Source organism: Hesperophylax consimilis, chromosome 2 (assembly GCF_061612785.1).
Source record: "Hesperophylax consimilis isolate HC1 chromosome 2, BYU_Hcon_1.0, whole genome shotgun sequence".
Taxonomy (NCBI): domain Eukaryota; kingdom Metazoa; phylum Arthropoda; class Insecta; order Trichoptera; family Limnephilidae; genus Hesperophylax; species Hesperophylax consimilis.
The window spans coordinates 16,955,043-16,980,989 of record NC_142837.1 but is presented as its reverse complement, the minus strand read 5'-3'; the positions used below and the strand labels follow the sequence as shown (position 1 = coordinate 16,980,989).

The following is a 25,947-nucleotide window of genomic DNA, read 5'->3' as shown; positions in this document are numbered from 1 at the left end:
GATGTTCTATAATAATAATGATGCTCGTACCACCTAGAAGTTGTCTGTGATGTTCTATAATAATAATGATGCTCGTACCACCTAGAAGTTGTCTGTGATGTTCTATAATAATAATGATGCTCGTACCACCTAGAAGTTGTCTGCGATGTTCTATAATAATAATGATGCTCGTACCACCTAGAAGTTGTCTGTGATGTTCTATAATAATAATGATGCTCGTACCACCTAGAAGTTGTCTGTGATGTTCTATAATAATAATGATGCTCGTACCACCTAGAAGTTGTCTGCGATGTTCCTTAATAATAATCATGCCACCTAGAAGTTGTGTGCGATGTTTTATAATAATAATCATTATTCTCCTGCAAAGTAGGCATCTTCCTTTTGTATTTATATTAATTTACTAGCTGTACCCCATTGCTGTGGCTCAGTCTGTCTGTGCAGATAGAGAAACAATAGCGTGTGTTGCTTTTATGTGTAACAGACGGCGCCATAAATAAACCACTCACTAGATCGATATCTTCGTGCTTTTTGTATGAAACAAATTGGTCCTAAAAACCATAGATATGCCAATATATAGACAGTACAATTCTCATTCAGAGCCTACTTATTATACTATACAACGAAAAACTCTGAATGTTTATTCCATAGACTTTCAGAGTTTTTCATTCGTGAATATAGTTAGGCAACAATATGACGTCACAATATTCACGGTTCGTATTTTCATTCGGAGTTATACCCCCCTGGATGGCGCTGTTTTTAAAAAAAAGTGTTTTTACCTTACACAGGGACATCTATATATGTAATATAGGTATATAAAAACACGCATATTCGAATGCAATGTTGTGTCAAAATTTCATAGTAATTGATGAAGAACTTTCGGAGATTTAAGATTTTGAAAAAACGAACATTTATATTTTTATTTATATAGATAAATGCTTTGAAATTGCCTACTGGATAATTGATTGTATAATACTTGGAAAACTGTTTTTTACAGCCAGAAGAAAACAGTTTCAATAAACATCTTATTTTATTGCAACAATTCTCAGCAATTTCTCCGTGAAGTGTGAATATTTTCCAAAACTTATGCAATCATTGCCTGTACACATATTATGAATACGTACCTATGTAATTAATTTTAACTTATTTACTTTTTTTTATTAACAGGTTCACTGCCACCTTTGGGTGAATGCTTGGAAAACTCTGACATGTAAACTTGGAAAGCTCTGTTCCAACACCCGTGGACAACAATTTTTGATTCATTCAAGCACGGGGCCAACATAAAAACAACACCTCACGACAGTTGCCGAATTTACACAGAGTATTGAAAGTTATATTGACACACATGCCGATTGGCGGTTGAGGAGTTTCTCGAACCATTCTCGTTGGAAGTGAACCTGTTCATGCAAAAGAAAATCTGTCTTTTCAAAACTATGTATACTAAACTCTACACAGATATAAATAGCCTTTCGAAAACTATGTACACTACACTCTACACAGATAATAGACTTTCCAAAACTATTTATACTACACTCTACACACATATAAGTAGCCTTTCCAAAACTGAAAACCAAAAAACTATGTACGCTACACTCTACACAGATATAAATAGACTTTTCAAAACTATGTATACTAAACTCTATATAAATAGCCTTTCCAAAACTATGTACTGTGAAACTCGCTTAAGAAGTGTTCATGCTTAAGAAGTTTTGTTTTTCGGTCCCTTGGAATTTTGTACAAAAAACTGCAACAAAAACCGGTTCTTCCCCACATAAGAAGCTTTAGCTAAAACAGGTTCCGGCTCATAGAGCTATAAAATTAGAGACGCTAGTGCGTACTAATAGCTCGTCGAAAATTGTTCCACTGTTAGAACGCGATAAGCGGTGCACGTAGACCGGAATCGTTGGGAGAGTTGGAGGTCAAAAAGTGGAACCTATTATTTCACTTAATGCCTAATCTAAATATAATACATCAATGTTCCCATTGATAAACATTTTTATGAAATTAGTTGTTATTGCCCGCATCCCCATTTAAGAGGTTTTAGAAGTTCAACAGTAAAGCCATTACAGATCATAACTAGTGTCACAACATAAGTACCTGAAATTAACCTTATTTATTGTTTTTGTGTTTAATTCATAGAACTCCATTTAATTTTTTAAAAATTTAATTAAAATCAAATATAATTATTAACACGTTCCCGGACGAGCATTCGCATTGGATAGTTTAATTATGTCGCGGATGCTATAGCATTCGAAGTTTATTAAGTTTTTTTGTCAGATATGCTTGAGCAGTTGCTTTATCCTTATAAAATATAGATAGTCTATTTCTTACTGTCACTGCTGACACAACCACAGATCGCTTACTGTCACATGAGACCTTTTCTGCACACATAGATAAAACAGTGTTTACCCCTTCCCCTACAGCTCGCCCGGCGTACCCCGCGTGGTGGTGTATGCTATAGCATGCGTCAAATGTATTGAGATACGTCTGCTAGAGCATTCGCGTCGCACTTGATGGTATTGGTTGGTACGTATCATGACGGAAATGCTAGAGCAATCGCAAATATCTAATACAAAAAAATAGTGCCAAAGTAGGGTGACTCACTGCCCGTGAACGTGTTAAGTTCAAAATATTGAGTTTGAAAATGGCCTTGAAAGCCGAAACAGCTGTAACAATAACAAAAACCAAAAAATACTTGCAGAACTTAATAATTATATTATTAAATTTGATTTTAATTAAATCAAAAAATAAATTGACCTGTCTTCAACAGTCGTAAAATGTACAACTTTGCTTACGCATAGCAGCTTGAGATTTTTGTGTATGCTATAATCGAAGAAATATGATAGATAGAATGATGTTGTAAAATATTTTTCATTAATTTTATCTATAAATTTTAAATAACGATCTTCATTTAAAAAAACTGCCATTTTTGGATCCCACTTAAGAAGTTTTTATGTCAGCTCTCTTGGAAAACTTCTTAAGAGGAAGCTACAAGCCAAAAATGTGTATATTCTTGGTATACCTTATATTGTAGGTAATAGGCATTAAAATCGCTTGACAAACGGAGTCTAGAAATGTTCGATTTCAAGCACAAAACTAGTTTTTATTTATTTTGTAAATAATTTTATAAGAAAGCAAAAAACTTAATCAAGTGAAACTGTCACAGATAATCTTAGCTATAATACTGTAATTTTTAAAAGTTGTTTCCTTTGCGCATTCATACATTTCTATTGAAAAAAAATATTTTTTAGTAGTTTACATTTATATTTTTTATCAAGTAATTTTTTTTTTTTATTTGTATTCTACTCCACCGAAACGATGGGAAAACCTACAATTCATCTAAAGCATATTTTTGGTATTCATAATGTACACCAATTCGTTATAAAGATTAATCAAAATAGTGATTTAGCATTAAGCTTCGCCTTAAGAGAGTTTCACTGAATACAGATATAAATAAATTGTCTTTCCAAAACTATGTTTACTACGCACTACACTGATATAGTGAACGTACAGAATGTGAATATACCGCCAAAATAGTCAGCCATATTATCTATGTACGTATTTGTCTATTTAGGCAACTTTAGCTACATAAAAGAATAATAGGATGGCCTAGCGCACACATGTATGAAGTGCAATTTGAAAATTAAATTTATAAGAATACTCCAGATTAATCACAAGATGTAAAGCAACACAATTAATGTGAATATTCTTTTTTTATCCGTTCTCAGGGAAATATGCCAAATAAATTTACCACAGTAATCTAGATAAATGCTTTTCAAAACACGTAAATGATTTTTCTTAAAACTGCACTTAACACTTGTGTGCTAGGCGATGGAGTATAATGGTGCTGCCACACGCAAAGCTCACATCAAAAGTTAATGTACAGCGCATCATCTTTTCTACCGACACACGACGCTATCAAATATTTCTTCCTATGGTAGGAGAGGGGGTCAGTTGAATTCGAGAGCGGCCGAGGAACATAATTTCATCTGTCAAAGTGACAACTTTACTTACTGACAGCTTGAGCACGTTTTCGAAATGGATGATACTTGTCGCCTATTGCTGGATCTGTTGGACAGCTCATCCTCAGATGATGATGCCGCCAACTATATAATTATAAATGCTATTTATAAACTTTTTAGATTTTAAACAATCTGCGCGTAAATAGCGCATTTTCACATAACCTGACATAACCTCTCCGTCGAATCAGGAAATTCGCAGTTCGCACGACATATAATAAATTATTGTAAAATAAGCTCAACTTTCGTCCAAGCCGTCCAACTTTTATCAAAAAACCGAATGATATTACCATATAAACATACTGAGATTAAAAATATGATTAATTTTGAAAGGGCGAAAATTTGTTTACTTCAAATTCAAATATTGATTATATTTATATTTTAAATATATGTTAAGTATGTTTGCCAAATAAAGTTTTTTTTTTATGTTTCTAAATTTACTAGCACACATGACGATATGAGCTAACATAATAAATAAGAAATGCATTATTAGGCTGCTTATGTCATGGCTGTCAAAGGAAACACGGAACTTAGTTGGTAGCTCCGTAATTAAAATGACCCCCTCTCCTTTTTACGGCGGAGAGGGGGACGCATAACTTTTCAAATATCGCGTCGGGAGCGGTTACGTAAAATAAATTCGGTTAGCGAAGTTCAGAACCACACTTATAGCGCGTTATCTTTTTACGTGTGTCGGGTCTGTATGGGATTGTATGGCGAGCGCTATTGTGCTTTATATTATCTGTTGATGTGAGCTTTGCGTGTGGCAGCATCATAAAGCTGGTAGTGAATATATTATTATATATTTGGTATCTGCTATAAAATTTGGGACATTAGTGTGTGTGTTTGTCTTATTGATAGTGTTAGTCGGAGCAAATAAATGCTTGAAATGAAAACATAATTTTATGATTGAGTATTGCTACTTTGTAAATATTTAGTTTATTGTAATGGTTTGCATGTTTCAAATAGGGTAGTATGTGTAATTAAACTAGGAATAGTATAATAAATACAACAGTAGAAATGTATTACGATAATAAATAAATTATAAATAATATTTAATTTTCTTAAACATAAATAGTGTGAGTCGTACACAAAGAATAGATGGAAAGATGCAGCTTATCAAAGACCTTTACATTATGAGTAAGTGTACAAAAAGTACACAAACGTAAAATTGTAAATATTACTTTAAGTACAGCAGGTGTACAAGGAAAATATTGGCCTAAGAATAGCTTGCAGATATAAAAGTAAGATTTTTTTTGATGGTGAGGAACAAGTTATTCCTTGAGGATGAGCTCCACGAATGCGTTGTCCAAATCGTCTCCGATATCCTTGTACTTTTCCTTCTCGGCAACCAGCTCGTCTGTAACGGAAACCTCGTTAGCCACAGCCCTTTCCGAACCAAACTCCCGCCAAATTAATAGATTTTATTATTTTGTTTAGTATCCATCAATAAATCAATAGCAGAGCAGAAGAAAATCAGTTATTAACAAACACTACGCATCAATGCCAATTAAAAGATAAACATTGATCAAGATAGTGAATTCCAGTCATCATTGCCTAGTAAGCGAAATGATTGAGAGGTTTTTTAGGCAATGTTTGTGGTTTCGGTTGAATTTAGGTGGATAACTGAAATTCTTCTATAATTTATTTATCTGTATTAATAAAAAGCGATTATTGCTTACGTGTTATAATCTTCGTTAAAGATGAGTTAATAATTACGGAAGAACAGATGAAGACGGTATAGTTGTACTGTTGGTAGATCCGTTGTAACCTCTCCTTTTGCGTAAATTAATTACGTATCAGGAAGAGAGGTTACAACGGTGCTCTCAGAGGCAGAACCATAGATAAAGTAATATTAAAAAATTATAAAGCATAGTCATGATTTATTGCAATGAGTTTGTACAAAATTATAAAAATGAAGCTTAGTTCAAGTGGTTGTTAATTCAGTGCGGGAGTTATGTTTCAGCTCAGAACCCGCAAAGGTCGTGAAAAGCGCAATCCAGATTTGCTCCGACTTCGTTGTAAATTTCCTTTTCGAAGACCAGGTCGTCTGCAATGCGAAGGTTTTAGTAAAACACTTGCGGGCACTAATCAAAGCGGTCAAATATGAACATGAATGATAGGCATTGGTACATCAAATCTTAAGTTGTTTTGGGGTGTTAAGCCGTGTTGCGCTTGCTCCTCTTGAGACAACTTTAACACCAGAGCAGATTGTATACAACTGCCAGGACACTGCAAGGTTGTTCATTTGTTCAAGGAGAAGGAAGCGTAATAGCATAGGTGTACTTTAAAAGCCCAACAACATACTTTAGGTTGTGATTATCATCAAAGAAAGTGTTTCCATAGTCTCTGGAGAAACATAAAGCGCCTGAAATGCTGTGATTGCTGAAGCAATGTTATGTAAGTACTTGAGGTTACAATTATTTTAAAGCAAGCGAATTGACAAAAATAAAACGCATAAAAAATAAAATTCAGTGTTTATAAATAATATTCATACATTTCAAAATATTTACAATATCCTTGTATCTACTTTGTACATAAAATATTATCTTATATATAAATATACAAAGAGTGGTAAGGTATAAAAGAAGTGTGCAAGTTAGAATCACGCCCAAGCCAAATCTTTGTAAGATCTCCGAGCTCCAAAATGTTCAATAATATAGTTCTTATAGCAAGCATCGATGTGGAATGTCATTAATCCACATAAGCAGTGAGCAGAATAAATCATTTTCCCTTTCCGGAATGTTGGGAACCTAACTTGCACACCAATGTCAATGTTAACATTCGGCAATTCTCAATATTTATTACGGTATTCGAAATTTATTAATCATCAATATTTTGGTTTGTTGGCATTATTCGATGCTCAAGCTACTTGATGAAATGGGTCAAGCTCACATATATTATGAGTATAGCTCGCGTGTGAGATTAGCATTATACTTCAATTGAGAATGGCCGAGTAGTAAATGAACAGTTCCCAGATATAAGATAGTTGAAACTAGGCGTTAATGTTTTAGGAAGCTGGCGCCTCTGCAGGGGGAGCGGGAGCCGCCTCAGCAGCGGGAACGGGGGCAGGGTCGGCTGCCGGGGCTGCCTCGGCCGGGGGGGCGGCCCCCTCGGCGGGGGGCGCAGCTCCTTCGACCGGGGGAGCTGCACCCTCGGCAGGGGGCGCGGCACCTTCCGCTGGAGGTGCCACTCCTTCAGCCGGGGGAGCCACGCCCTCGGCGGGAGGCGCAGCACCTTCGACCGGGGGGACGGCCCCTTCCACCGGAGGTGCCGCCCCGTCAGCTGGGGGAACTGCCCCCTCAACTGGGACAGCTCCCTCAACTGGAGGGACGATCCCGTCCACAGGAGGAACGGCTCCCTCAACCGGGACGGCTCCCTCTACCGGGGGGACGGCTCCCTCTGTTAGAGGAACAGCCCCATCCACTAGAGGAACTTCACCACCTGCAGGAGGAACAGCCCCCTCAGCCAGAGGGGCACCATCCACCGGGGGCGCTGTTTCTGCAGGCGGAGGAATCTCCTCCACGGGTGCAGGAGGGGGAGTGGGTTCCTTGGGAGGAGGGGTGGGCTCCTTGGGAGGAGGGTTAGCGATGAGGTAAAGCTCCTTCTGTCTATCTGAGAGGTCCACGCCAGGAATGAGTTCCACGAATGCGTTATCCAGGTCGTCACCGATGTCATTGAAGCGTTCCTTCTCTTGGATAAGTTCGTCTGCAAATGCGGCAAGGCATGCATAAGCGACAATGACAAGCTGCGATATAGCTTTTCTTTTGGAAGGTTCGTTTAATAGTTTTGAGCGTAATTAACCGTAAATTTTTCTAAAGTCTGCGTGACTTCTCCTTTGTGACCAATGATTTTCATCGCTTCAAATTATCAACCGAATACTTCCAATTTTCAGTTTAATTTCTGTTGAGTGTTTGCTCTGCTTGAAGTTTCTCTATGAAGCATGCAGGGAGCAAATAACCGGATACAATATTTCATGGTTGGGGTTTGAATACAAGTACATAACCCAATGCGCCATGCAGAATATTAGTTTATTTTTGTTATTCTCCCTTTACCAACATTGATAGTACAACCCAAACTGCTTTATATTATGTAAATTCCACTTCATCTATAATAAATCTTGAATGGAGAAAAGGGTTTTATTTTTCAATTGGGTGGTCATTGCGACTTAATTACTTGTATGTGGACACCACCTCAATTCTGTAGAAAACTTCAGTTATACAGGACTAAGGTATTTGTGTTATGGTGGGGGGTGGGGGGGGGGGAGTTTGTGGTTTTAAGTCGTATTAAATCATTATTTTCATAAAATGATGTGGCGCCAGTCTTGACTTGAATAAATAATATACATAGATATTAATAAATAAAATACAATAAGAATATTATTTGGGAGGGGTTTAGAAATCAATATTAAAGAAAACTTAAAACCATGCTCTAAATATATTTTGATGTACTTCTTTATAAATTATAATCTCTTCTTTTAATATTTGTCTACAAACCTTTTCAGGGATAGTGCCCACTTTAACACAATTGCAATGTAATAGAAACAGTTATTGATATAATGCCTTCTATGACTTACCTTGCTTAATCTGACGGTTTTTTATTTCTTTTTTTTTGGTTTTATTTGGTAGTACATACATCAAAATATGTTTTCTTGTGTAAAACAACATCAAAATAACAAGCATGCTTGTAAAAATCAACATCAGAGATTTCAGTTCCCTTTTGTTTACATTGTTTAGTTTGGGGGTTGGTGTTGTCATTAAATATCGACTGTTTAACCACTGGTTAAGTAAAACTATTATTGTAACGTAACGAGTGTACAGTGTTGTGCTCAGTGCTCAGAGCTCATAGAGATGTGTAATGACAATAGCAGAAGGTGACGGGGGTATAAATTAAAACAACAAACACACAAAAACTAAATAAAAATATTATAATATATTTTATAAACACACATATTTAAGTTATACATTAACTATTTTATTTTTCAAAAAAAAAAATCTAGCAATTTATCAATGAATGCAATCGCGACATCAAAAATATTACAAAACTCATTCTTCATAGATACTAGAATAAATTGGTAAAAAAGCTAGTTTATTGCTTAAATACAGAAAGGAGACTGATTTACAAAACAAGCTCTACATTTAAATTGGGTTAAATCATTTGTTTGTTTCTTATTGGTAAATGTTTTCTGGATCACCTTCAAATATATTAGGATATTTATAATAATGCGTGAACCGTATTACGCTTTTTGTAAAGATTGATAACAAATTGACACAAATTTACCTCAAATAGCTCTTAGAAATATTGTAAAATATGATTAAAATATGCCAAAAATATAAAATCTACTGGCAGTGGACTTTGTTATCCAAATCATGATAAATAGAGTCAATGTTTGAATTCCATTTTAGCTTCAGGTGAACAAATCAAGCAATAATACATTCATGCTCCAAACAACGCTAAGTTAAGTGCGAATTATTATACAAATCAAATAGGGAATGTTACTGTAAAATACCAACTCTGCTTGGTACTCTAATCAAAACTAACTATGTTATATGAACAGAACGTGTCACTGTACTCATTTCATTATTGAATTTGTTTGTATTTTTTCCGACTCTTTTTTCGAGTTTCGACGAGTTCTCCGCTAAAGACAGTTTTTTGTCTGAAAAATGCCCGAAGTCACTTAGAAGAGAAGTTAAATATAATTTGGAATGAATTCAGATTATTGCGCTCTTTCAGTTAAAGTGATTACGTCGAACTTGCAAATGTTGTACCGCATTGCACATGTTAGCGCATTGCACATGGATATTGTGCGTGGTCAAGTATTTTGGTTGTTTGGTCCCAGTTTGCCGTTTCCCTAAATATGCTCTCTAGAATAATTTGCATTCTGAAGAAATAACTTAATTAAGAAATAATCTTTTCCGTGTTCACATATTCTGAATGTCGTGAAGGGTGGCCTCCATCTCCTCCTGGAGCAATTTATTCTTTTCACGTTCTCCTACGATATCGTCTGAAATGGGTTGTGTCAAATAAGTTAGACTCGAAGCAAACACTCAAATACGAGCCACGAGAACAAACAGAGGAGATTTCTTTAACTTTAACCACCAATGTGACTGAGAGAAGTTACTGACGTTGATGTTGACGCTGACATTACCATTGAAGCGGGACTATTCTGGTTGGAAAAGACACACGAGATCGGGTGGGCGATGGGCAGTCAAGAATTGGCAAAACTAGAACCATTTGAGCAAGGCTTTGTCCAAAGATGGATTGTAAGTCAAATATTAAAGAAATCTTCTTGAATGTTAAATCAAACAAAACAAACAATACATATTAAGACAGCAGAGAGCATGCTAAAATGTGTACATCTGCATTATTCAAAATCAACAACAGCAAAATCTAAAACATGATATTTTCAAATGGGGATATAATGGTACATTCGGAAAGAACAAATCCAAACTGTGTATGTTTTGTGAATCTGTTTTGTTTGTAATAGAAGCATCTGACATTGTTAAAGCTTTAAATTATTCATTCTAAATAATCATCTAAAAATTAGGTCAACGTAGTCATCATTCTAAAATTGTTACATGTTAAATAATCAATGAAAAGATAAAAATTCTAAATAAATTATCAGCTCTTACTACGTAATACTGGGCAGGTGCCTTATTAAAAAAAAACAATACTAAGTAAAATATAAAAGCATATCAATTTCTAAAAGCGAAATTGACAAGTATAAAATGTTGGAAAAGTAAAAAATGAAATGGTAGATAATTTGTTTGTGAATAAATGAAAGGATCGCATTACCTTCGAGCCTGTCGACTTCCTTCTGTAATTTCTGAACGGAACGTTCGGCAAACTCAGCACGAGCTTCAGCCTGGAGGGAAAACAAACAAATAATTCTCTTAACTCTACTTTCAAATTATTGAAGACCACAAAAAGCGGGCAATTTAAAAGTTCATTAACTTAATGTTCAACTTATTTGATTTGTAATAACTATTTTAATACTTTTTTTTTTTAATTTCTGGAAATAATCATTCTAAAATGTCTTGACAAAAATGTGAATTAAAACCAGGAATCGAATTCAATACCATTTAGAAAAGCAGTAATTTACAGTTAAAAATTAACTTTTTAATTAGCAAGAAAAATATTACGGTCTTCAACAAATAAATAAATTTAATATGTTAATGTTTCCATGCCATTCCAAAAGGTTAGTAAAATGTAAAACGCATGGGATTCAAACCCATTTAAATCAATAATTCTCTAAACGACATTGCACAGTGTGTTTAGCATCTTTTGTGTTATTTTGTATTTTACGATATTTAAAACATTAGGAATTAAGTTATATTTCTATGAGAACACATGCACACATTTTTTTACCTTGTAAATCACCGTCACCCAAAGTTCGTATCTACGTTTGTTCTTTTAAAATGAATAATAAATAATATATAATAAAATTAGCAGACCAAAGCGAGTTGTGATACATGGTGCTGGGAAGATGTATAAAGGAATCTACTACAAATCTACATAAATAGTAACAATGCTATTTGTGCTCGACATCATTAGATATTGTGTCAAAATTTAAATAATACACCGCAGTACTGAGTTTACCGCAACGTTGTAGAGACAATGCTGGCAATATAAGTTTAATAATGCTAATGTGTTCTCTTTCATTTCAAACATCTTCAAATATTAGCTGCTCTGTAGTTTTCTGTATTGATTTTATTTTTATAACTTACTTAATTAATTATCACCAAATAGCAAAGTTACATACTTTATTCATAACCCTTACACAATAAAAATTGGACATTTACTCAAATAAGCTGGGTGAAATAATGGATTTCTTAGTCATATAATGAAGTGACAATACAATAATATTATTTTAATATACATTTAACTTTAAATGATGCCATTTGAGTGGTAGAAAAAACTGACAGTGGCTGATTTAAAAATTAATTTTACGATTTGATTTTAAATGAATGATCAGATTGGGTATTCGAATCCCAAAACGAGCAGCTATTTCGTATCACTAAGCAATATAAAAAGTTTTAATTGAATAATAAAAATGGAATATGGTGAGCAAACCAAATGCAAATTGGGTGCACATTGAAATGTGAATGAGGGAGGAGTGAGTGAGGTCACCCGGTGACGCCAGAGTGAGATAGAAAACACTAGGCGATATCCGAGTGAGGTGGTCTTCACTAGGTGACACCATAGTGAGTAGTCACCTGGCAATCAGGTGACACCCGAGAGGGGTAGTTGTCACCAGGTGACAAGTGCAGAGCAAGAGGAGAGGGATGAGACAGATGATGGATGGGTGAAGTGGTACATATACTGATGAAACTTACAGTACTGAGTTTATCGTTAATCTTTTGGATCTTATCCTCGGTGTGCTCGCGTGTGGCCGTCGCCTGGCGGACCGACAAAGAAAGAGAAAGCGGCAGACATTGCCAGAGGTTACTACAGGGGTAGGCAGAGCCACAGGGGTGATGTGACACCCGGCATGGGACAACATTACAACAATACACACCGCTCCGGTGACATGACACCATAATATTTACCAAATGTATATTCCAAACACACAATGATTGAAAAAAACATCACCCAAAACCCTCAAAAAGAGATTACGTTTCACTAAGTGATATTTTACATTTAGTTTGCTGCAGAGTAGAATACAAGCAATCAATTAAATGTATCCATTATTATATACATTATTTTTTTTATTTCACAGTGTGTTTGGAGTACTTAAAATAGGAAAAGGAATAATATACACATTCAACCATTGATCATTTTCTAATGAGCATATTGTGAGAAAATTACAATTATGGAATTGATACGAAAATGTGACAATTACAGCAGTCAGTCGGAAAATAATCAGGGTTGAAAGTTGACATGAAAACGACAGGAGCGCACAGTAAGTGTACAACAGATGGTTGAAAGATACCCCCGGCCATAAACCTGGAAAAAATACTAGCACCGACAGGGGACAGGGTACAATATACAATAATATACGGAACAGCATCTAGACGGACGGGTGGTAGGGGAAGCTAAACTCGCTATGTTCTGCGGTGGTCCCACAAGTTCCTCGAAAATTACCTCTTTTAGTTGTCTGTCCAATACTTTCACTTGGCCTTCATACGTTTCTTCCCTTTGTGTCGCCTGCAGGTAGGTAATGGTAACGGCAGGTGTTAAATAAAACATTATATTAGATGGGCACAACAGGTTAAAACAACAATCGAACATTGCCTCTTTAAAAACTATGGACTACCATAACAAATTCAAGACAATACATTTCTCAAATGATTACTTTCTCACTTGGGAATGGAACCAACACTTGCCATATTCAAAAACAGAGTTTACCGCAGAAATTGCTGCTTCATCTCAAGTGTGTGCATCAAAGGCATTATTGGTCTGTTGAGACCAGCGCCAGATGGCAGTTGAAAGGTCAATTGATTTAAATGCAATAATATTCTATTGAATTTGCCCGACAGTCCATAGTGAATAAATGATCAAACAATCTCGTAACTGCGTCAAATGTTAATGGGGAGCTCTCTAAAAGAAAATAAACGCAAGTCCAACAAATTAGTCAAAATCAATCAACAACAATAGCAACTGCAAATGGTGGGGTCATCAGGTTGTGTAGGGTTGCTGGTTATGGTAATAAAACAACACTGGGCGGTCAGTCAGGCTGTTAGGGAAAAGGATTATGTTTGTTTGTCTTGTGGGCCCACAGACCTCCTTCAAGCGGGTGGTGAGGGTCTTGATCTGGTTCTTGTATTCCTCCTCTCGCTGGTTGGCCTGTGTATCCGCAACAAAATAAAGGGATAAAAAAGAGGACCTTAACTATGTGTGTGAAATTGGTCTAATCATCTCAGTCAGACAAGTTATTTTGTCTCCATTTGCAACATGGAATGTAAAAAAGTAGTATGTATTATTTTTTCATGTGGATGATTTTTGAGAAAATAGAAAAACATTAATATTTTGACATTGTGACTGATTAATTATTAAAAGATTATATTAATTCAATCATTCATAATTTAACTTTAAAAAGGCTGAATTTATATACAGGGTGTATCGGCACTAACCCGACAAACTTTAACCAGCTATTCCTTAGCACATTTGGAGTAAAAAATGTTATGGGCACTTTGCTGTCCGGTAGCATTTTTTTTTCAATTAAAAACAAAAAATTTTTAAATTTCCGCACTACATCACTGTCATTGGCATTGCGTTTCGTGTTAAACAGCTGTTATAAGCAAGTGTGTCAAAAAGCGTCTTTGCTCTTTCGCACACACTAAATAATAATAGTTAAAAATGAGACGAATGGTGCCGTGCTATTTCGTTGTGACTGTAAACGTGCGCCAATATAGGTACGCACGTGCATTATTCAACGGAATTCGAATAAAATATTTGCCAGATGGGTTTTCAAACTTTATCAAAGGATAAAACAGTGGTGACATGTGGTGAAAATATGAATAATAAATTTTTTATTAAAAAAAAACGTTACCGGACAGCAAAGTGCACATAAGATTTTTTACTCCAAATATGCTAAGGAATAGCTGGTTAAAGTTTGTCGGGTACGTGCCGATACACCCTGTATAAGATAGCTTTGAGTGTAAATATTATACCAAAAGATCTATCTCTATTGTCAAAACTTCATCTGCTACAGAATGCTCTGTCTTCATAAAATGTAAAGTTTTGCTTCATTATCTCAGAATATGCATTTATGGAAATGAGTATGTATCATGTTCAGGGATTCAATCAGCAAACTATATTTTGCAAGTGGTGTGAATTTAATAAATGTGAATTTTACCTTTTCTTCTGAAACTTCAAGTGACTTAAGGTTGTTTCCTACTACGCGGAGTTCCTCCTCCAGTTCCACAATTTTGCTGGAAAATAACAACAAATTCATTAGTTTTGAGACCCAAAAATATTTTACATCAAACACCAAATTTTGTATAAATTTAATATCAATGAAACAAATTGCCATAGTCATCAAATGGCAGCTAAACTTTACATAATAATAATAAATATAATTATGAAATATTAAAAAAAAACTTCCTGTCCATGTAGACAAAATCAAATTAATCTTATTAACAATGCGAACCATTAGGTAGGTATAAACGTAACAAAATAAATCAATAAGGTTAATAAACCATTCTACTTTTCAATACCTACAATTTGGTAAAAAGAGACATACTTGTAAAAATAATTGCTTCTAATTAAAAATAGAAACGTTACAATATCTCCATATTCAACCAGAAATCTAGGAAGTAGTTTTATATTACTGTTTTTAGGATGAATACCAATCTGCACATTTGACAACAATTCAACATACATTTGAACGTAAAACATGTTTGGGGAATCTGAGAATTTTGGATTACAGTAATGTACGTTTTTAGGCATTTTCTTAATGGACTGACCTTTCCGAATGTTCTGCTCGTTCCTCTGCTCTCTCCAAGTCCTGCTCCATCATGACGAGCTTGCGAGCGACCTAAAAGTGACCAAGCCACAGGGAATAAACTCCGTGCAATTAGCTAGGGCGTACAACACTCACACGGTTACAGATCGCCCAACGGGTCTACTAATAATCGCTACAAAATGCAACCAACTATCAATTTGGTGTAAGCCACCATGTAAACAGCTGAATACAGCTAACCATCAAACTAGTGAAAGACGCACCGCAGTGTGTGACAACGTAAAGCAAAGTTACAAATTAATGTAAGACACTACAAGTGTTACGGAATACAGTAAGCTGATTGATATTTTGTAGATTGGTAGTAGATTTGTTTGACAAAACTAAAGCAAATAAGTAAGTAAAATAAAGTATAGCATAGTAAACTGATGGAAATGGATTTTTAAGAGGTCAATTCACAACATTTAAGGAATGTCGTATTCAATTACTGTGGCAATGATTTCTTGGCCACTCTCTCAACCAGTCTACCAAGCTAAAATATAACTTTAAACAAGTAAGAATAAAATAGCAAATTCATGGTAAGTTATTAAAATAATTCATGCATAAATTTTGATGATCTGCTCTCCGCCCTTTGCTGAAATAATAAAGTTTAAAAAAACTACAGTTGATTGGTCAAATCAAATAAAAAACGTGGATAAAACAATCAAGCAGGTGAATAATAATGAGAGAAATACACTTACAACACAACTTCATAATTTTTTACTAATTAATTGTAGTAATTTGACATAAATTTATTGTTATGGCTCAATTATTTATTTTTAAATATTTTGTGCTAGGTACAAAAATTTATTTCACATAAAAAGTACTGAGAAATCAGATATAAAACCTTTTAAAATATCTTAATCGTTTTTCTAGATGAAAGATATAATTGAAAAAATGTTATGACATTAGGCATGATTCACAGATTCAATCCAAGAATATAATGCAGATTGAATGTAATAATGTGATTTCATATCGGGCAATGCTTAAAAGAGAAAGTGAATGGATCAGTAATAAGTTAGCATTTTCAGATATTACATTCTCAGTGGATTTCGCTTTAGTCTTTAGGCTTTAGTCGGCTGATCTCACTAATCAAAAGCCGAAATGGGCTGAGAACGGTCGTTTGACGAGAGACCGTTCAATTTGCAAAATGACGATGTTGGTCTATTTGATAGTAATCAAATGCGATGAAGTTTGAATAATTTAATTATCATTTTATTTACCCAACTTAATGATCATTTTAAAATGTCAAAAACCAAAGATTGTCAGGTTAAGGTGTATTTCTCTTATAGATTAACAGGCAACACGCTAACGTTATCTGTCTGGTAAAGTTGAAACGACAAGCATGGCACTAAAATCAAGAAGATCACAACACAATCCATGGTGTAATAAAGACATACGATTCTCCTGCATCAGCACGCTCCTCAGCGCGCTCCAAGTCAGCCTCAACCATGGCCAGTTTACGGGCGACCTGTATTGTACAAGAAGGTTAGTTCATGGACTTGGCATGGGAGTCTCCTGAACACGAGATAATAGGGACTTTACTATGCAAGACTATATATACTAGGAAATAATATCAGGTAAAAAAATAACTAGCTAAAAATACTAGCCGGTATTTCAGTTGATTTTGCAAAAGCAACTGAAATACCGGCTCTTAGAATACTTTAACTTTGTAGAAAGTCAAATAAGTATCCTTGTTAATTCTCTAAATAAAACGCTATATTAATAATTATTTATGATTCATCAAAATATCTAAAAGGATATATTTTTGTTGACATCCAATGTTTTTTAACCTAACTTATTGACAAATTATTAAAGATATATGTAATCTATATCAGACATGAAGAATCATTCAAAGAATCTATCTATATTTAAAAAGTGAATCACTTTAGTAGAAACTAGAAAATGTATGAATCAAATATCAAGCAATTAAATATTATTTTGAGCAGATGTATAACACTGTTGTAAAGTCAATCTGTTAGACATGCTGTGTGTAATGTGTATGCAAACAAAACATCATCGGGACAACTGTGTAAACATTTAGTTGTGAAATAGAATTTCCTACAGAGATTTATGCAAAATTACTATTAATCTAACCATGGCAGGAGATCAATATCTCATATAATACAAGGTGAAAGATGTTACGTCTTCCAAGGATATTATAAAACTGCACTTTTTTTTTTTTTTTTTTATAAATTTAATTTATAAAAAAATTAAATGGAGTTCTACGAATTAAACACAAAAACAATAAATAAAAAAAAAATAAAAAAAAATAAAAAAATATAAAACTGCACGTTTGGCTAGCCACATCACCAAATAATATCATATCTTGAGTAATCAATAAGAATTATCTTCCAAAGATAGGATTTGGGCCATGTTTATTAGGAGACATGAAAGAGTCCCAATTTGATACATGTCACAGCCCAAAATGAAGATAAAAGTAAAAAATTACCAACTTTGAGTTCATTTGTATTTTATCTTGTCTAATTATCAGGGAGCCAGTTAATACATATTGTGAAAAGATAATACTCTATTTTGCAAAAAATATGTCAATTGATAAGGCGTAGGCACAGGTGTTAATATTAATCAAACGGGGTTACTGAATGCCAGTTCTATTGACTACCAAGTAAATAGTACAGTTAGTTAAGAATTAATAGTACTGATTATCAATTTCACAGTTTGTTATTATTAGGACAATATCGACTACTCAGAGTTAAAACTTGCGCTTTTTGAGCTACTGTGCTTAATATTTTAAAATTCTCTACATTATTTTGAATATCAACATTCTTACTAACAACTGAAGTTAACAAATTCAATTCGGAGTAGTTAATATTACAGTAAATATTTTTGTATCAGATGGTTGAAGGTCACACTGGAACAAGGAAGCTTTGGGTAGTAAATTATGGAGTAAAAATCATATTGGTTAACTTCAAAATAGAGCAAATCAGTAGATGTCAAAATTGTTCAATCAGAAATCTACAAAACCACAGATGAGTTGATAGTTGAAGTGAACTGACATACATAAGCAGTGTCTCCAAAGAGAAGGATATCCAGAGAAAATATGGCGCATCACACATACCAGTCTTGCTTCTTCCAAATCCATACACCTTCACACACAATGCATTTAATTGTTTCTCATTTCCAATTCAATAGAAAGACATTTAATACATTAACATAATTTCCAGCTGGATGTCACAATCGCTTGTACATACTTGGAATATTTTTTCAAATTGATTTTAGAACCCGATGCAGCAAGTCTCAATACAATGGCACATAAATAATCAGCCGTTGATGGTGCAGACATGCTGAAACTTCCATGACATTTGCAGTCTGCACATTATATTAGCCATTTATTTATTAGGTGTCTCACGATGATAAGCAAGACTATTCTAACCCACTTCAAGCATTCTCTTAACCAGCCATCAAGCCTTATTTGAGCATCAAGCCTCATCAAAGAATAACTTGGCAACAGCTTTACTAAACATACAGACATTAAAGGATTCTTTCTCTTCATTCAGTAATAGAATACTAGAAATACCTAACTTATGGAAGTATAAATAAGTATCTCTGAAAGATAATAAAATAAACTTGCATTAACAAGAAACACAAGTTCCTCTAAAGGGCACAAAATACACTTTTCTCTACTGAAGAACGCATTCAAAATCACTAAGGCCCAGTTGTTTTGCAGAAATTCACGTGTGACAAACTCATCAACTTGCGATTCAGCGCCATTTTGTTTTGACAATTGAAAGGTTCCCGTAAAATGCTGATTCTAAGTCCGTTTCAGCTTTTGAACAAACTGTGATCAGCAGAAGAGGACAACTATCATGTTGTTAAGCTTGTCAGCTTATTACAATTTGATAGAAAACTGAAATGCACCTAGAATCGGCGTTTAATGGTAACCTTTCAAATGTCATAAAAACAAAATGGTGTGGTGGAATGGCCATTTGATGAAAATGTTATATTTAAATTTCTGCGAAACAACTGGGCCTCAGGATTGGACCCTAATGTGTCTAGGAATGTGTATACAAAAAATAATGAACTCATCCAAAATCAGTATCTTCAAACACTGAAAACTTTCAACCCCACCTGTGATCTGCAAAGCCAACGGAACACTGTGAATATATTAATATTGATTAGTAGACAAGTGGATAGTGAACACAAAGGCCTGAAACGAGAAACACCTCATCGTATTTCTTGTCAGCCTCCTCAGCGAGGAAACGGGCCTCCTTCAGCTGGTTCTCCAGGGCGTCCATGCGCTCCTCATCAGCCAGGGACCTGTTCTCCAGGACCTTGCGGGCACTGGTGGAAGATGGCCAAATCAGCCGTTAGTCTTGCATTACTAATTCGGGTAACATGACGCATATAACTACATATACTGTTATCTAGTGGCAATGATATGGGAACCTCTCCCTCTTTTCATAACAACACATGCATGTGCATTGTTTGGATAAGTGAAAGGAGAGGTTATCACTTGAAAGACTTGCATACGTAATACATAGCCAGCACTAAATTATATCTTGTTTTCATCACCAGTAGATTAACATGACATGTTATATACATTTAAAAGAGCATATAGATTTATTCAATAAAAATACATTGTTTTTTTGTCACTTGATTTTATGCAAAACACAATAAAGTGAATTAATTGCAATGTCTACAGCAGAAAAACATGATTAAATTAGTCTTATTATCAATAAATAAATTGGATTCAACCTTAATTTTTTTTGCATAAGCAGTAACTTTTAGATGTATAATTATGGCATAAACCCAAGTGCCTCTAATATGTTGGTCGATAAGATAACACTATCAATGAACAGGCGCAGCATTTCACCTTACACTCAGCACAGCAGCTCAATAACCTGGAATAAAAATGTTAGAGAAATAAAGCAAAGCGTGCACATATTATATTTTCTACTAATTTCATCCAACTTAAAGTAGACTGCATTTTTAAAACATTTAAAAAGTTATAGCCGTTGTTATCGTTTCAATGTGCCATATTTAGCACTATCAAAAGTATGTTACAATAGAATTTACTAATAAAGGATAAATAATTTTGTAAAAATATGTCACATTTTATTAATGTCAACACTTTTATATATTTTGACTTGTCTAATTTGACCCAAAACGCATTGCTCGCAATAAGGCAAGAAATTCATTAATTTAAATAACACTTGTGACATTTTAAAATAATTATGCTTAGGAGGCGCATTGAAACGATTCAAATAAACATTAAAATATGCTGAGAGGCTCTGACAATAGACAATTTACTAGGCTTAGTTCAACGTGACACAATCCCATCGGTCCTAACATTTAGCTCTATCGCCACCCAGTTTGACTATGTGGGCTACTAGGTGGGCAATCTAAAACAAATATATTTTTACCCCCTTAATGGAAGCTACAATTGTTTTACTTAGAAATCTACCATCAAATCAAACATAAGGCAATTGTATTTTAGAACAAACTATTTTGACTGCATAAAAGACATTTGTGAAAAAGCGTGAAAAATGATCCAGTGTCAGAGAAAGCTTGCGGGTATAGACATACCGCTGATAGTTCCCTTATAACCTCTCCCTCTTTCTCATAAACGAGGCATGAATCAGAACGGAAGGTAACAAAGGGTTTCGTTAGACATGTGTTTTATTCACCTCCTCGTATTTTTTGTCAGACTCCTCGGCTATGAGCTTGGCCTGGGACAGCTGTGCCTCGAGTATGGCCACCCGGTCATCTTCCATGTTGGTGCGGTTCTCCAACGCCTTCCGTATTCTGTTCGGTTACAACACACGCCACGGGTTTAGTAAGCCACACACAACAAACAAACACACCACTTCTCGTGCGGGATTTAGTTAAGACAACAAATAACAGTGGAATAGAACAATTCTAATTTTTGACTCATAACATTTTATGTTTAAAAGAAGAACAAAAACTGTAGATTGCTAATTTTAAATTTAGAAGTGAATAGAATACACTTTTTAAATAGTCATTTTAATTTTGTTATAGCGTTGAATGATGAATGAGATATATTCATGTGTAAATTTAATACAGATCATATAGATTCATAAGAAATTAACAATTTACTAAATTATATCGCACCTCAAAAAGATTTGGGTTACTTGTTAAAGATTTAACTGGCAAGATTTAACAATTTAGTATACATAATATATGTCTTGTAATATTCCATGAAATCGACGGCAATATTTTGTATCTACAATGTGAACAGGTAGGTATTTTCTTTGATGAAACATAGTAAGGAATGAAAATTATTTAAACATACATTTTTAAGGCATTGAAATAGTACATCACAATATTAGAAGTCTATTATAGTTACCTGTTCGCATTTCTAGACTGAACATATAAATACATAGTTTAAATTACATTATGTGTATAATTTTCATAGACTCTTTGAGTGGAGCACTTTGAGGCACTTTGTAAAGGCAGTTATCAAAATTCATAGAATTATTACCTATCATGGAATTATATTAACGGAGATAATAAAGATTAATTCTACTTTTTAATCTGGAAAAAAATATTTGAATTGTAATAATACCATATAACTGACAAATAAAAAAGAAAAATATCAATGAATGAGTAACTTCTATTTAGCAGCCTCAAAGTGAAATAGAAACGTTAATATTTAGATATCAAACTTAATACATTTGAAAAATCTATGTTTACTATTTATATACAAAAATAAGAGTTTCAATAATTATTATCTATAATAATGTACAGACAATAGAAAGATAATCTGACTGAAATTACCATCTATTTATGTATTCTTAAAATTGAGAGAAAATCAGTTTTAAAAAAAAAAAGCAAGCTATTTTATTATAATTAATCGATTGGTAAACCTATACCAAATTTGTAGCAAAAAATTAGAATCCATAATAATTAGATGTAACCTTATTAATTCAAGCTATCAAATCAAGTCCTTGTCTTTTAAATATTTCTATGAGTAGTTAACTAATATTTGGTAGGCCTTCCCAGTACTGTAGGGAGTTTAGTGAATTATCTATTCGTAAGAACAGATTAAAGATTCGTTTTGTCAAATCGAAATTTGGCAAAAGGAGTCAATAATCTATTTACAAAATTATTCAGAGGTGAAAACACACAAACTGAAACTGAAGATATTTTAAGACTAAAAGGAAAATGTGTCTCGAAACAAAGCCATAATTGATTCAATTAACTTTTGTTCCAATAGGCAAAGCGGGAAAGGTATATAGATATTGTGCGTATCTATGAATATAACATTAGGTAGTAATAAATCAACATCAAATAACTAAATACATGAGGTAATCCTATTTTACTAAATAATTTCACATTATTCATAAGAAGGCAATCCAATTTAAATATTATGTTAAGAATGGATAAATGATTGAATAAGAAGATTATGGTTTTAACTAAAATAAATCACTATTATTAAGTACGAAAAAAAAATAACAATATCTTATCTTAAGTAGGTAGAGTTAAAAAAAAAAATCATGCAGGAATATTAAAAATCATGCAGTTATAAATATGGGGGTGGTGAAGTCCTAACAAAGAAGCAACTGCAATCTAAATAAATTCATGCAAGATCGAAGGCAAACCAAAAAAAAATACTTTCGCTTTTACAACTAAAATTCAAAATATTTTTTATTCTGATAAGGGAAAATTAAAAGCAAGTATTCTAGGTGTATTCAATGGTCTTATATATTATTATTATTATTATTAAAGGGTCGTATTAAGAATCATAAAAAAAACTTATAGTTGGACAGCTCTCAAATACACAAATCTAGGAATCATTAAAAATCATTGATAGTCAATAGAAAAGATAGTTTGACGAAATAATATTTCACCAAGTTTCTGTTCAACTTTGGAAGACTGAAAGGATTTTTAGTCACACTCTTCTAAACACTCTTGTCTCCACAGCAATCATCACCAACATCAATAGGCACTAATTAATCATCGTAGACGTTTACGTAAAATAAACGGGAATTTGTAAATAAGTTTCCATTTCATCCAAGTGTTGACGAGAACTCAAGAATGAACACTTGTTGCGGAGCCGTCTTTATCACAATCAAATCGGGAATCCAATATACAATTAAGATTAATATTGCTAGAATTTAATAATATTCCTATTGTTCAATAATATTCGAATTTGGATGGATATCAGCAGTCTTGCGAGATTTGCCGGTCGAATTAGGACGACACCGAAGCCAAATCCAGAAACTACACTTGTAGTTAGTACTGAAGCGAAGCTCTGATCATCTATTTGAGGCAGGGAGACCATTCTGAATAAGGGACTAATTAGATCAGTTGCAGAAATAGACAAATAATAAAACAAATAATTCGGTATCAAACCAAAAATGGTTTCCGAGATGCCATTCAACAAGACGCAGGTGAAAATTTTTGTATTTTTTTTAAATTTAGGTTTTTTTAACCCTTCGTTCGAGTATTGCCGGTATATGGCTCGAGGGTCGCTCAATTTATCATCATAAGGTAGGTTAGGTTACCCCGGGGGGACGCAGAGACCCCACCTCAGTAATCTGGCAATGGCTTGTTATATATAGTTATTGTAAATTTCGAATATTCGGATATAATTGACCCTTGGTTCGAGTAATGCCATTATACTTGAGGTTCGGTTGGGTCTTATCAGGGCTGACACAGAGAACCCATTGTTATTGCCAGTGTACGTGAGGTTGGGTTGGGACTAGGGTGGCGATAGGGGGGTCAGGTCAGTCGGGGTGTCCTCCCCGGGGGGACACAGGCCCGCCACCTCGGTGGTCTGGCTAAAGGCAGCAATGAGTTGTCCTAACCGTTCAGACTCGTCGGCGGCCTGGCTGGCCTCGGCCAGTTTGGCAGTGGCGGTGGACAGGCGCTCCTCCGAGCGCTCGAGGTCCTCCTCCAGGAGCTGAATACGGCGGTTGAGGGCGGCCACTTCGGACTCAGCCTGGGGAAAAAAAGAAGAAAAAAATCGTAAGTAACACATAAAAATAATCTATTAAAAAAATACAAAAAATGAAGTGAAAACTTTTTAAAATTCGATTTTCTTTTGTAAGGATAGAATTGGGATAGGGATTATAAGTGCTGGGTTCTATGGGCAAGATCTTTACATAATTTTTTGTCTACTTTTTGTTTACAGCCCAATCGATATTTCAAAGCTCCGTAGACATGACGGAAATCAATTTGCAAGATAAGATATTTACAATGAACTAGAAATTTCAGACAGAAAAAGCTGTGCAAATTTCATAAACCCAGAAGTCACAGCTCGGGAATTTCTGCTGGTTTATAGTGATTTTTTTTTTTTTTTTTTTTAATGTGACACCTCACAAGAGTGTCCCTGCCTGTGCAGTGTACAGACAGGGGAACTATGTCACCACCCGGTTGGGCGGCGTTGCGAGGCGGAATAAGGTAGGGGCTGTAGGAAGGGATTTGTTAATGCGGGTATGTATTTATATATGTCAATCATTACAATAAAATGTATCCTGGTGCTACAGAGAATCGTTTTATATTCTTTTTCAAATATTATGCTAACCACAGGAAACCACAAAACAATTATTATTGTCCTAACGTAAAATTAATTTATATAAAAACATGTTTGAATAATGTCTTCTAAATATGCAATTAGTCATGCTAATTCTGGTAACATAAACAGCCAACGTTTAGCTGACAAATTTACTGATAACCGTAATATTTTATATCTGTCACTTGGGAATTCTTGCGAAAATAATAATAATCTTGAACAGGTAACAAAAGTGTGAATCAGACATTTGCTATGCAAGCAAAATAGTCTGAAAGAACTAGCCGACTAAAGATTATTTTATTTGCCAAGACTTTAAAGCAGACAATCGAATTTATGAACGTAAAAAACAAGATTAAACTTATGGTAATTCAACGAAATGTAATCCTATTATTTAATTAAGAGATAATCTCAGTATCATCCTGGTAAGAAACGAAATATTGCGTGAAACTGCTTTACCATGTTTAGTGACTAGATCTGAACTTCCTAACCCGCCCCTTTCCCTTCTATTCCCTTTCCTCTCCCAAAATTGAGATGAAAATTTGGCAACAATTTTGTTTTTAAATTCAAATTAATGATGTTTCGATTAAATGCTAAATAAATTTATTTCAAATGTATTAAGCAACAAGTCACGCATTTAAATAACCATCAGCAAAGATATTGTGGCATTACATACATTCTCTTTTTCATATTATGATTTTTAAATATAAAAACAGGTAGGCATATTATAAAAAATGCAAACGTTGACGCAATAAATTATTTTAAGAAAAGATAAGCAAATACGACAAATCAAATAATTGCGTAAACGTATCGTTAATTCTTTAAGAAGTGAGGAAATCGATGACAGGTTATCAGTTCGGTAAATACTGCGAACACTTATAAAGATAGGAAGCTGGGAAAAATATTTGTGACATTTGTTTACGGTACGACAGTGGATAAGGTTATTGGAGGTATCAAGGAAGGTTGTATGTAATGTGATTGTCGAATAATCCATTTCT

General features: G+C 34.2%; 1 protein-coding gene across 16 annotated transcripts in view; it reads right to left on the bottom strand.

The window, feature by feature from the left end:
• Nucleotides 1-5,011: 5,011 nt before the first annotated feature.
• The window catches only part of LOC149425744 (tropomyosin), an 81,546-nt gene continuing 60,610 nt past the window's right edge, over nt 5,012-25,947 (bottom strand). For 2 of the 16 annotated variants that reach the window (XM_089641474.1, XM_089641514.1), the window contains 7 exons: nt 24,246-24,379; nt 21,102-21,219; nt 15,422-15,492; nt 14,812-14,887; nt 13,098-13,160; nt 10,809-10,878; nt 5,012-5,373 (listed from right to left, as the gene is read on the bottom strand). In XM_089641474.1, the coding sequence (XP_089497600.1) occupies nt 5,288-5,373; nt 10,809-10,878; nt 13,098-13,160; nt 14,812-14,887; nt 15,422-15,492; nt 21,102-21,219; nt 24,246-24,379 (618 nt within the window). In that variant the 3' untranslated portion in view covers nt 5,012-5,287. Of the gene's footprint in view, nt 5,374-8,923; nt 10,018-10,808; nt 10,879-12,349; nt 12,413-13,097; nt 13,161-13,736; nt 13,800-14,811; nt 14,888-15,421; nt 15,493-16,853; nt 16,925-19,637; nt 19,756-21,101; nt 21,220-24,245; nt 24,380-25,947 lie in introns of those variants that run through there. The other 14 variants (XM_089641464.1, XM_089641509.1, XM_089641508.1 and 11 more) reach the window with 11 other exon arrangements.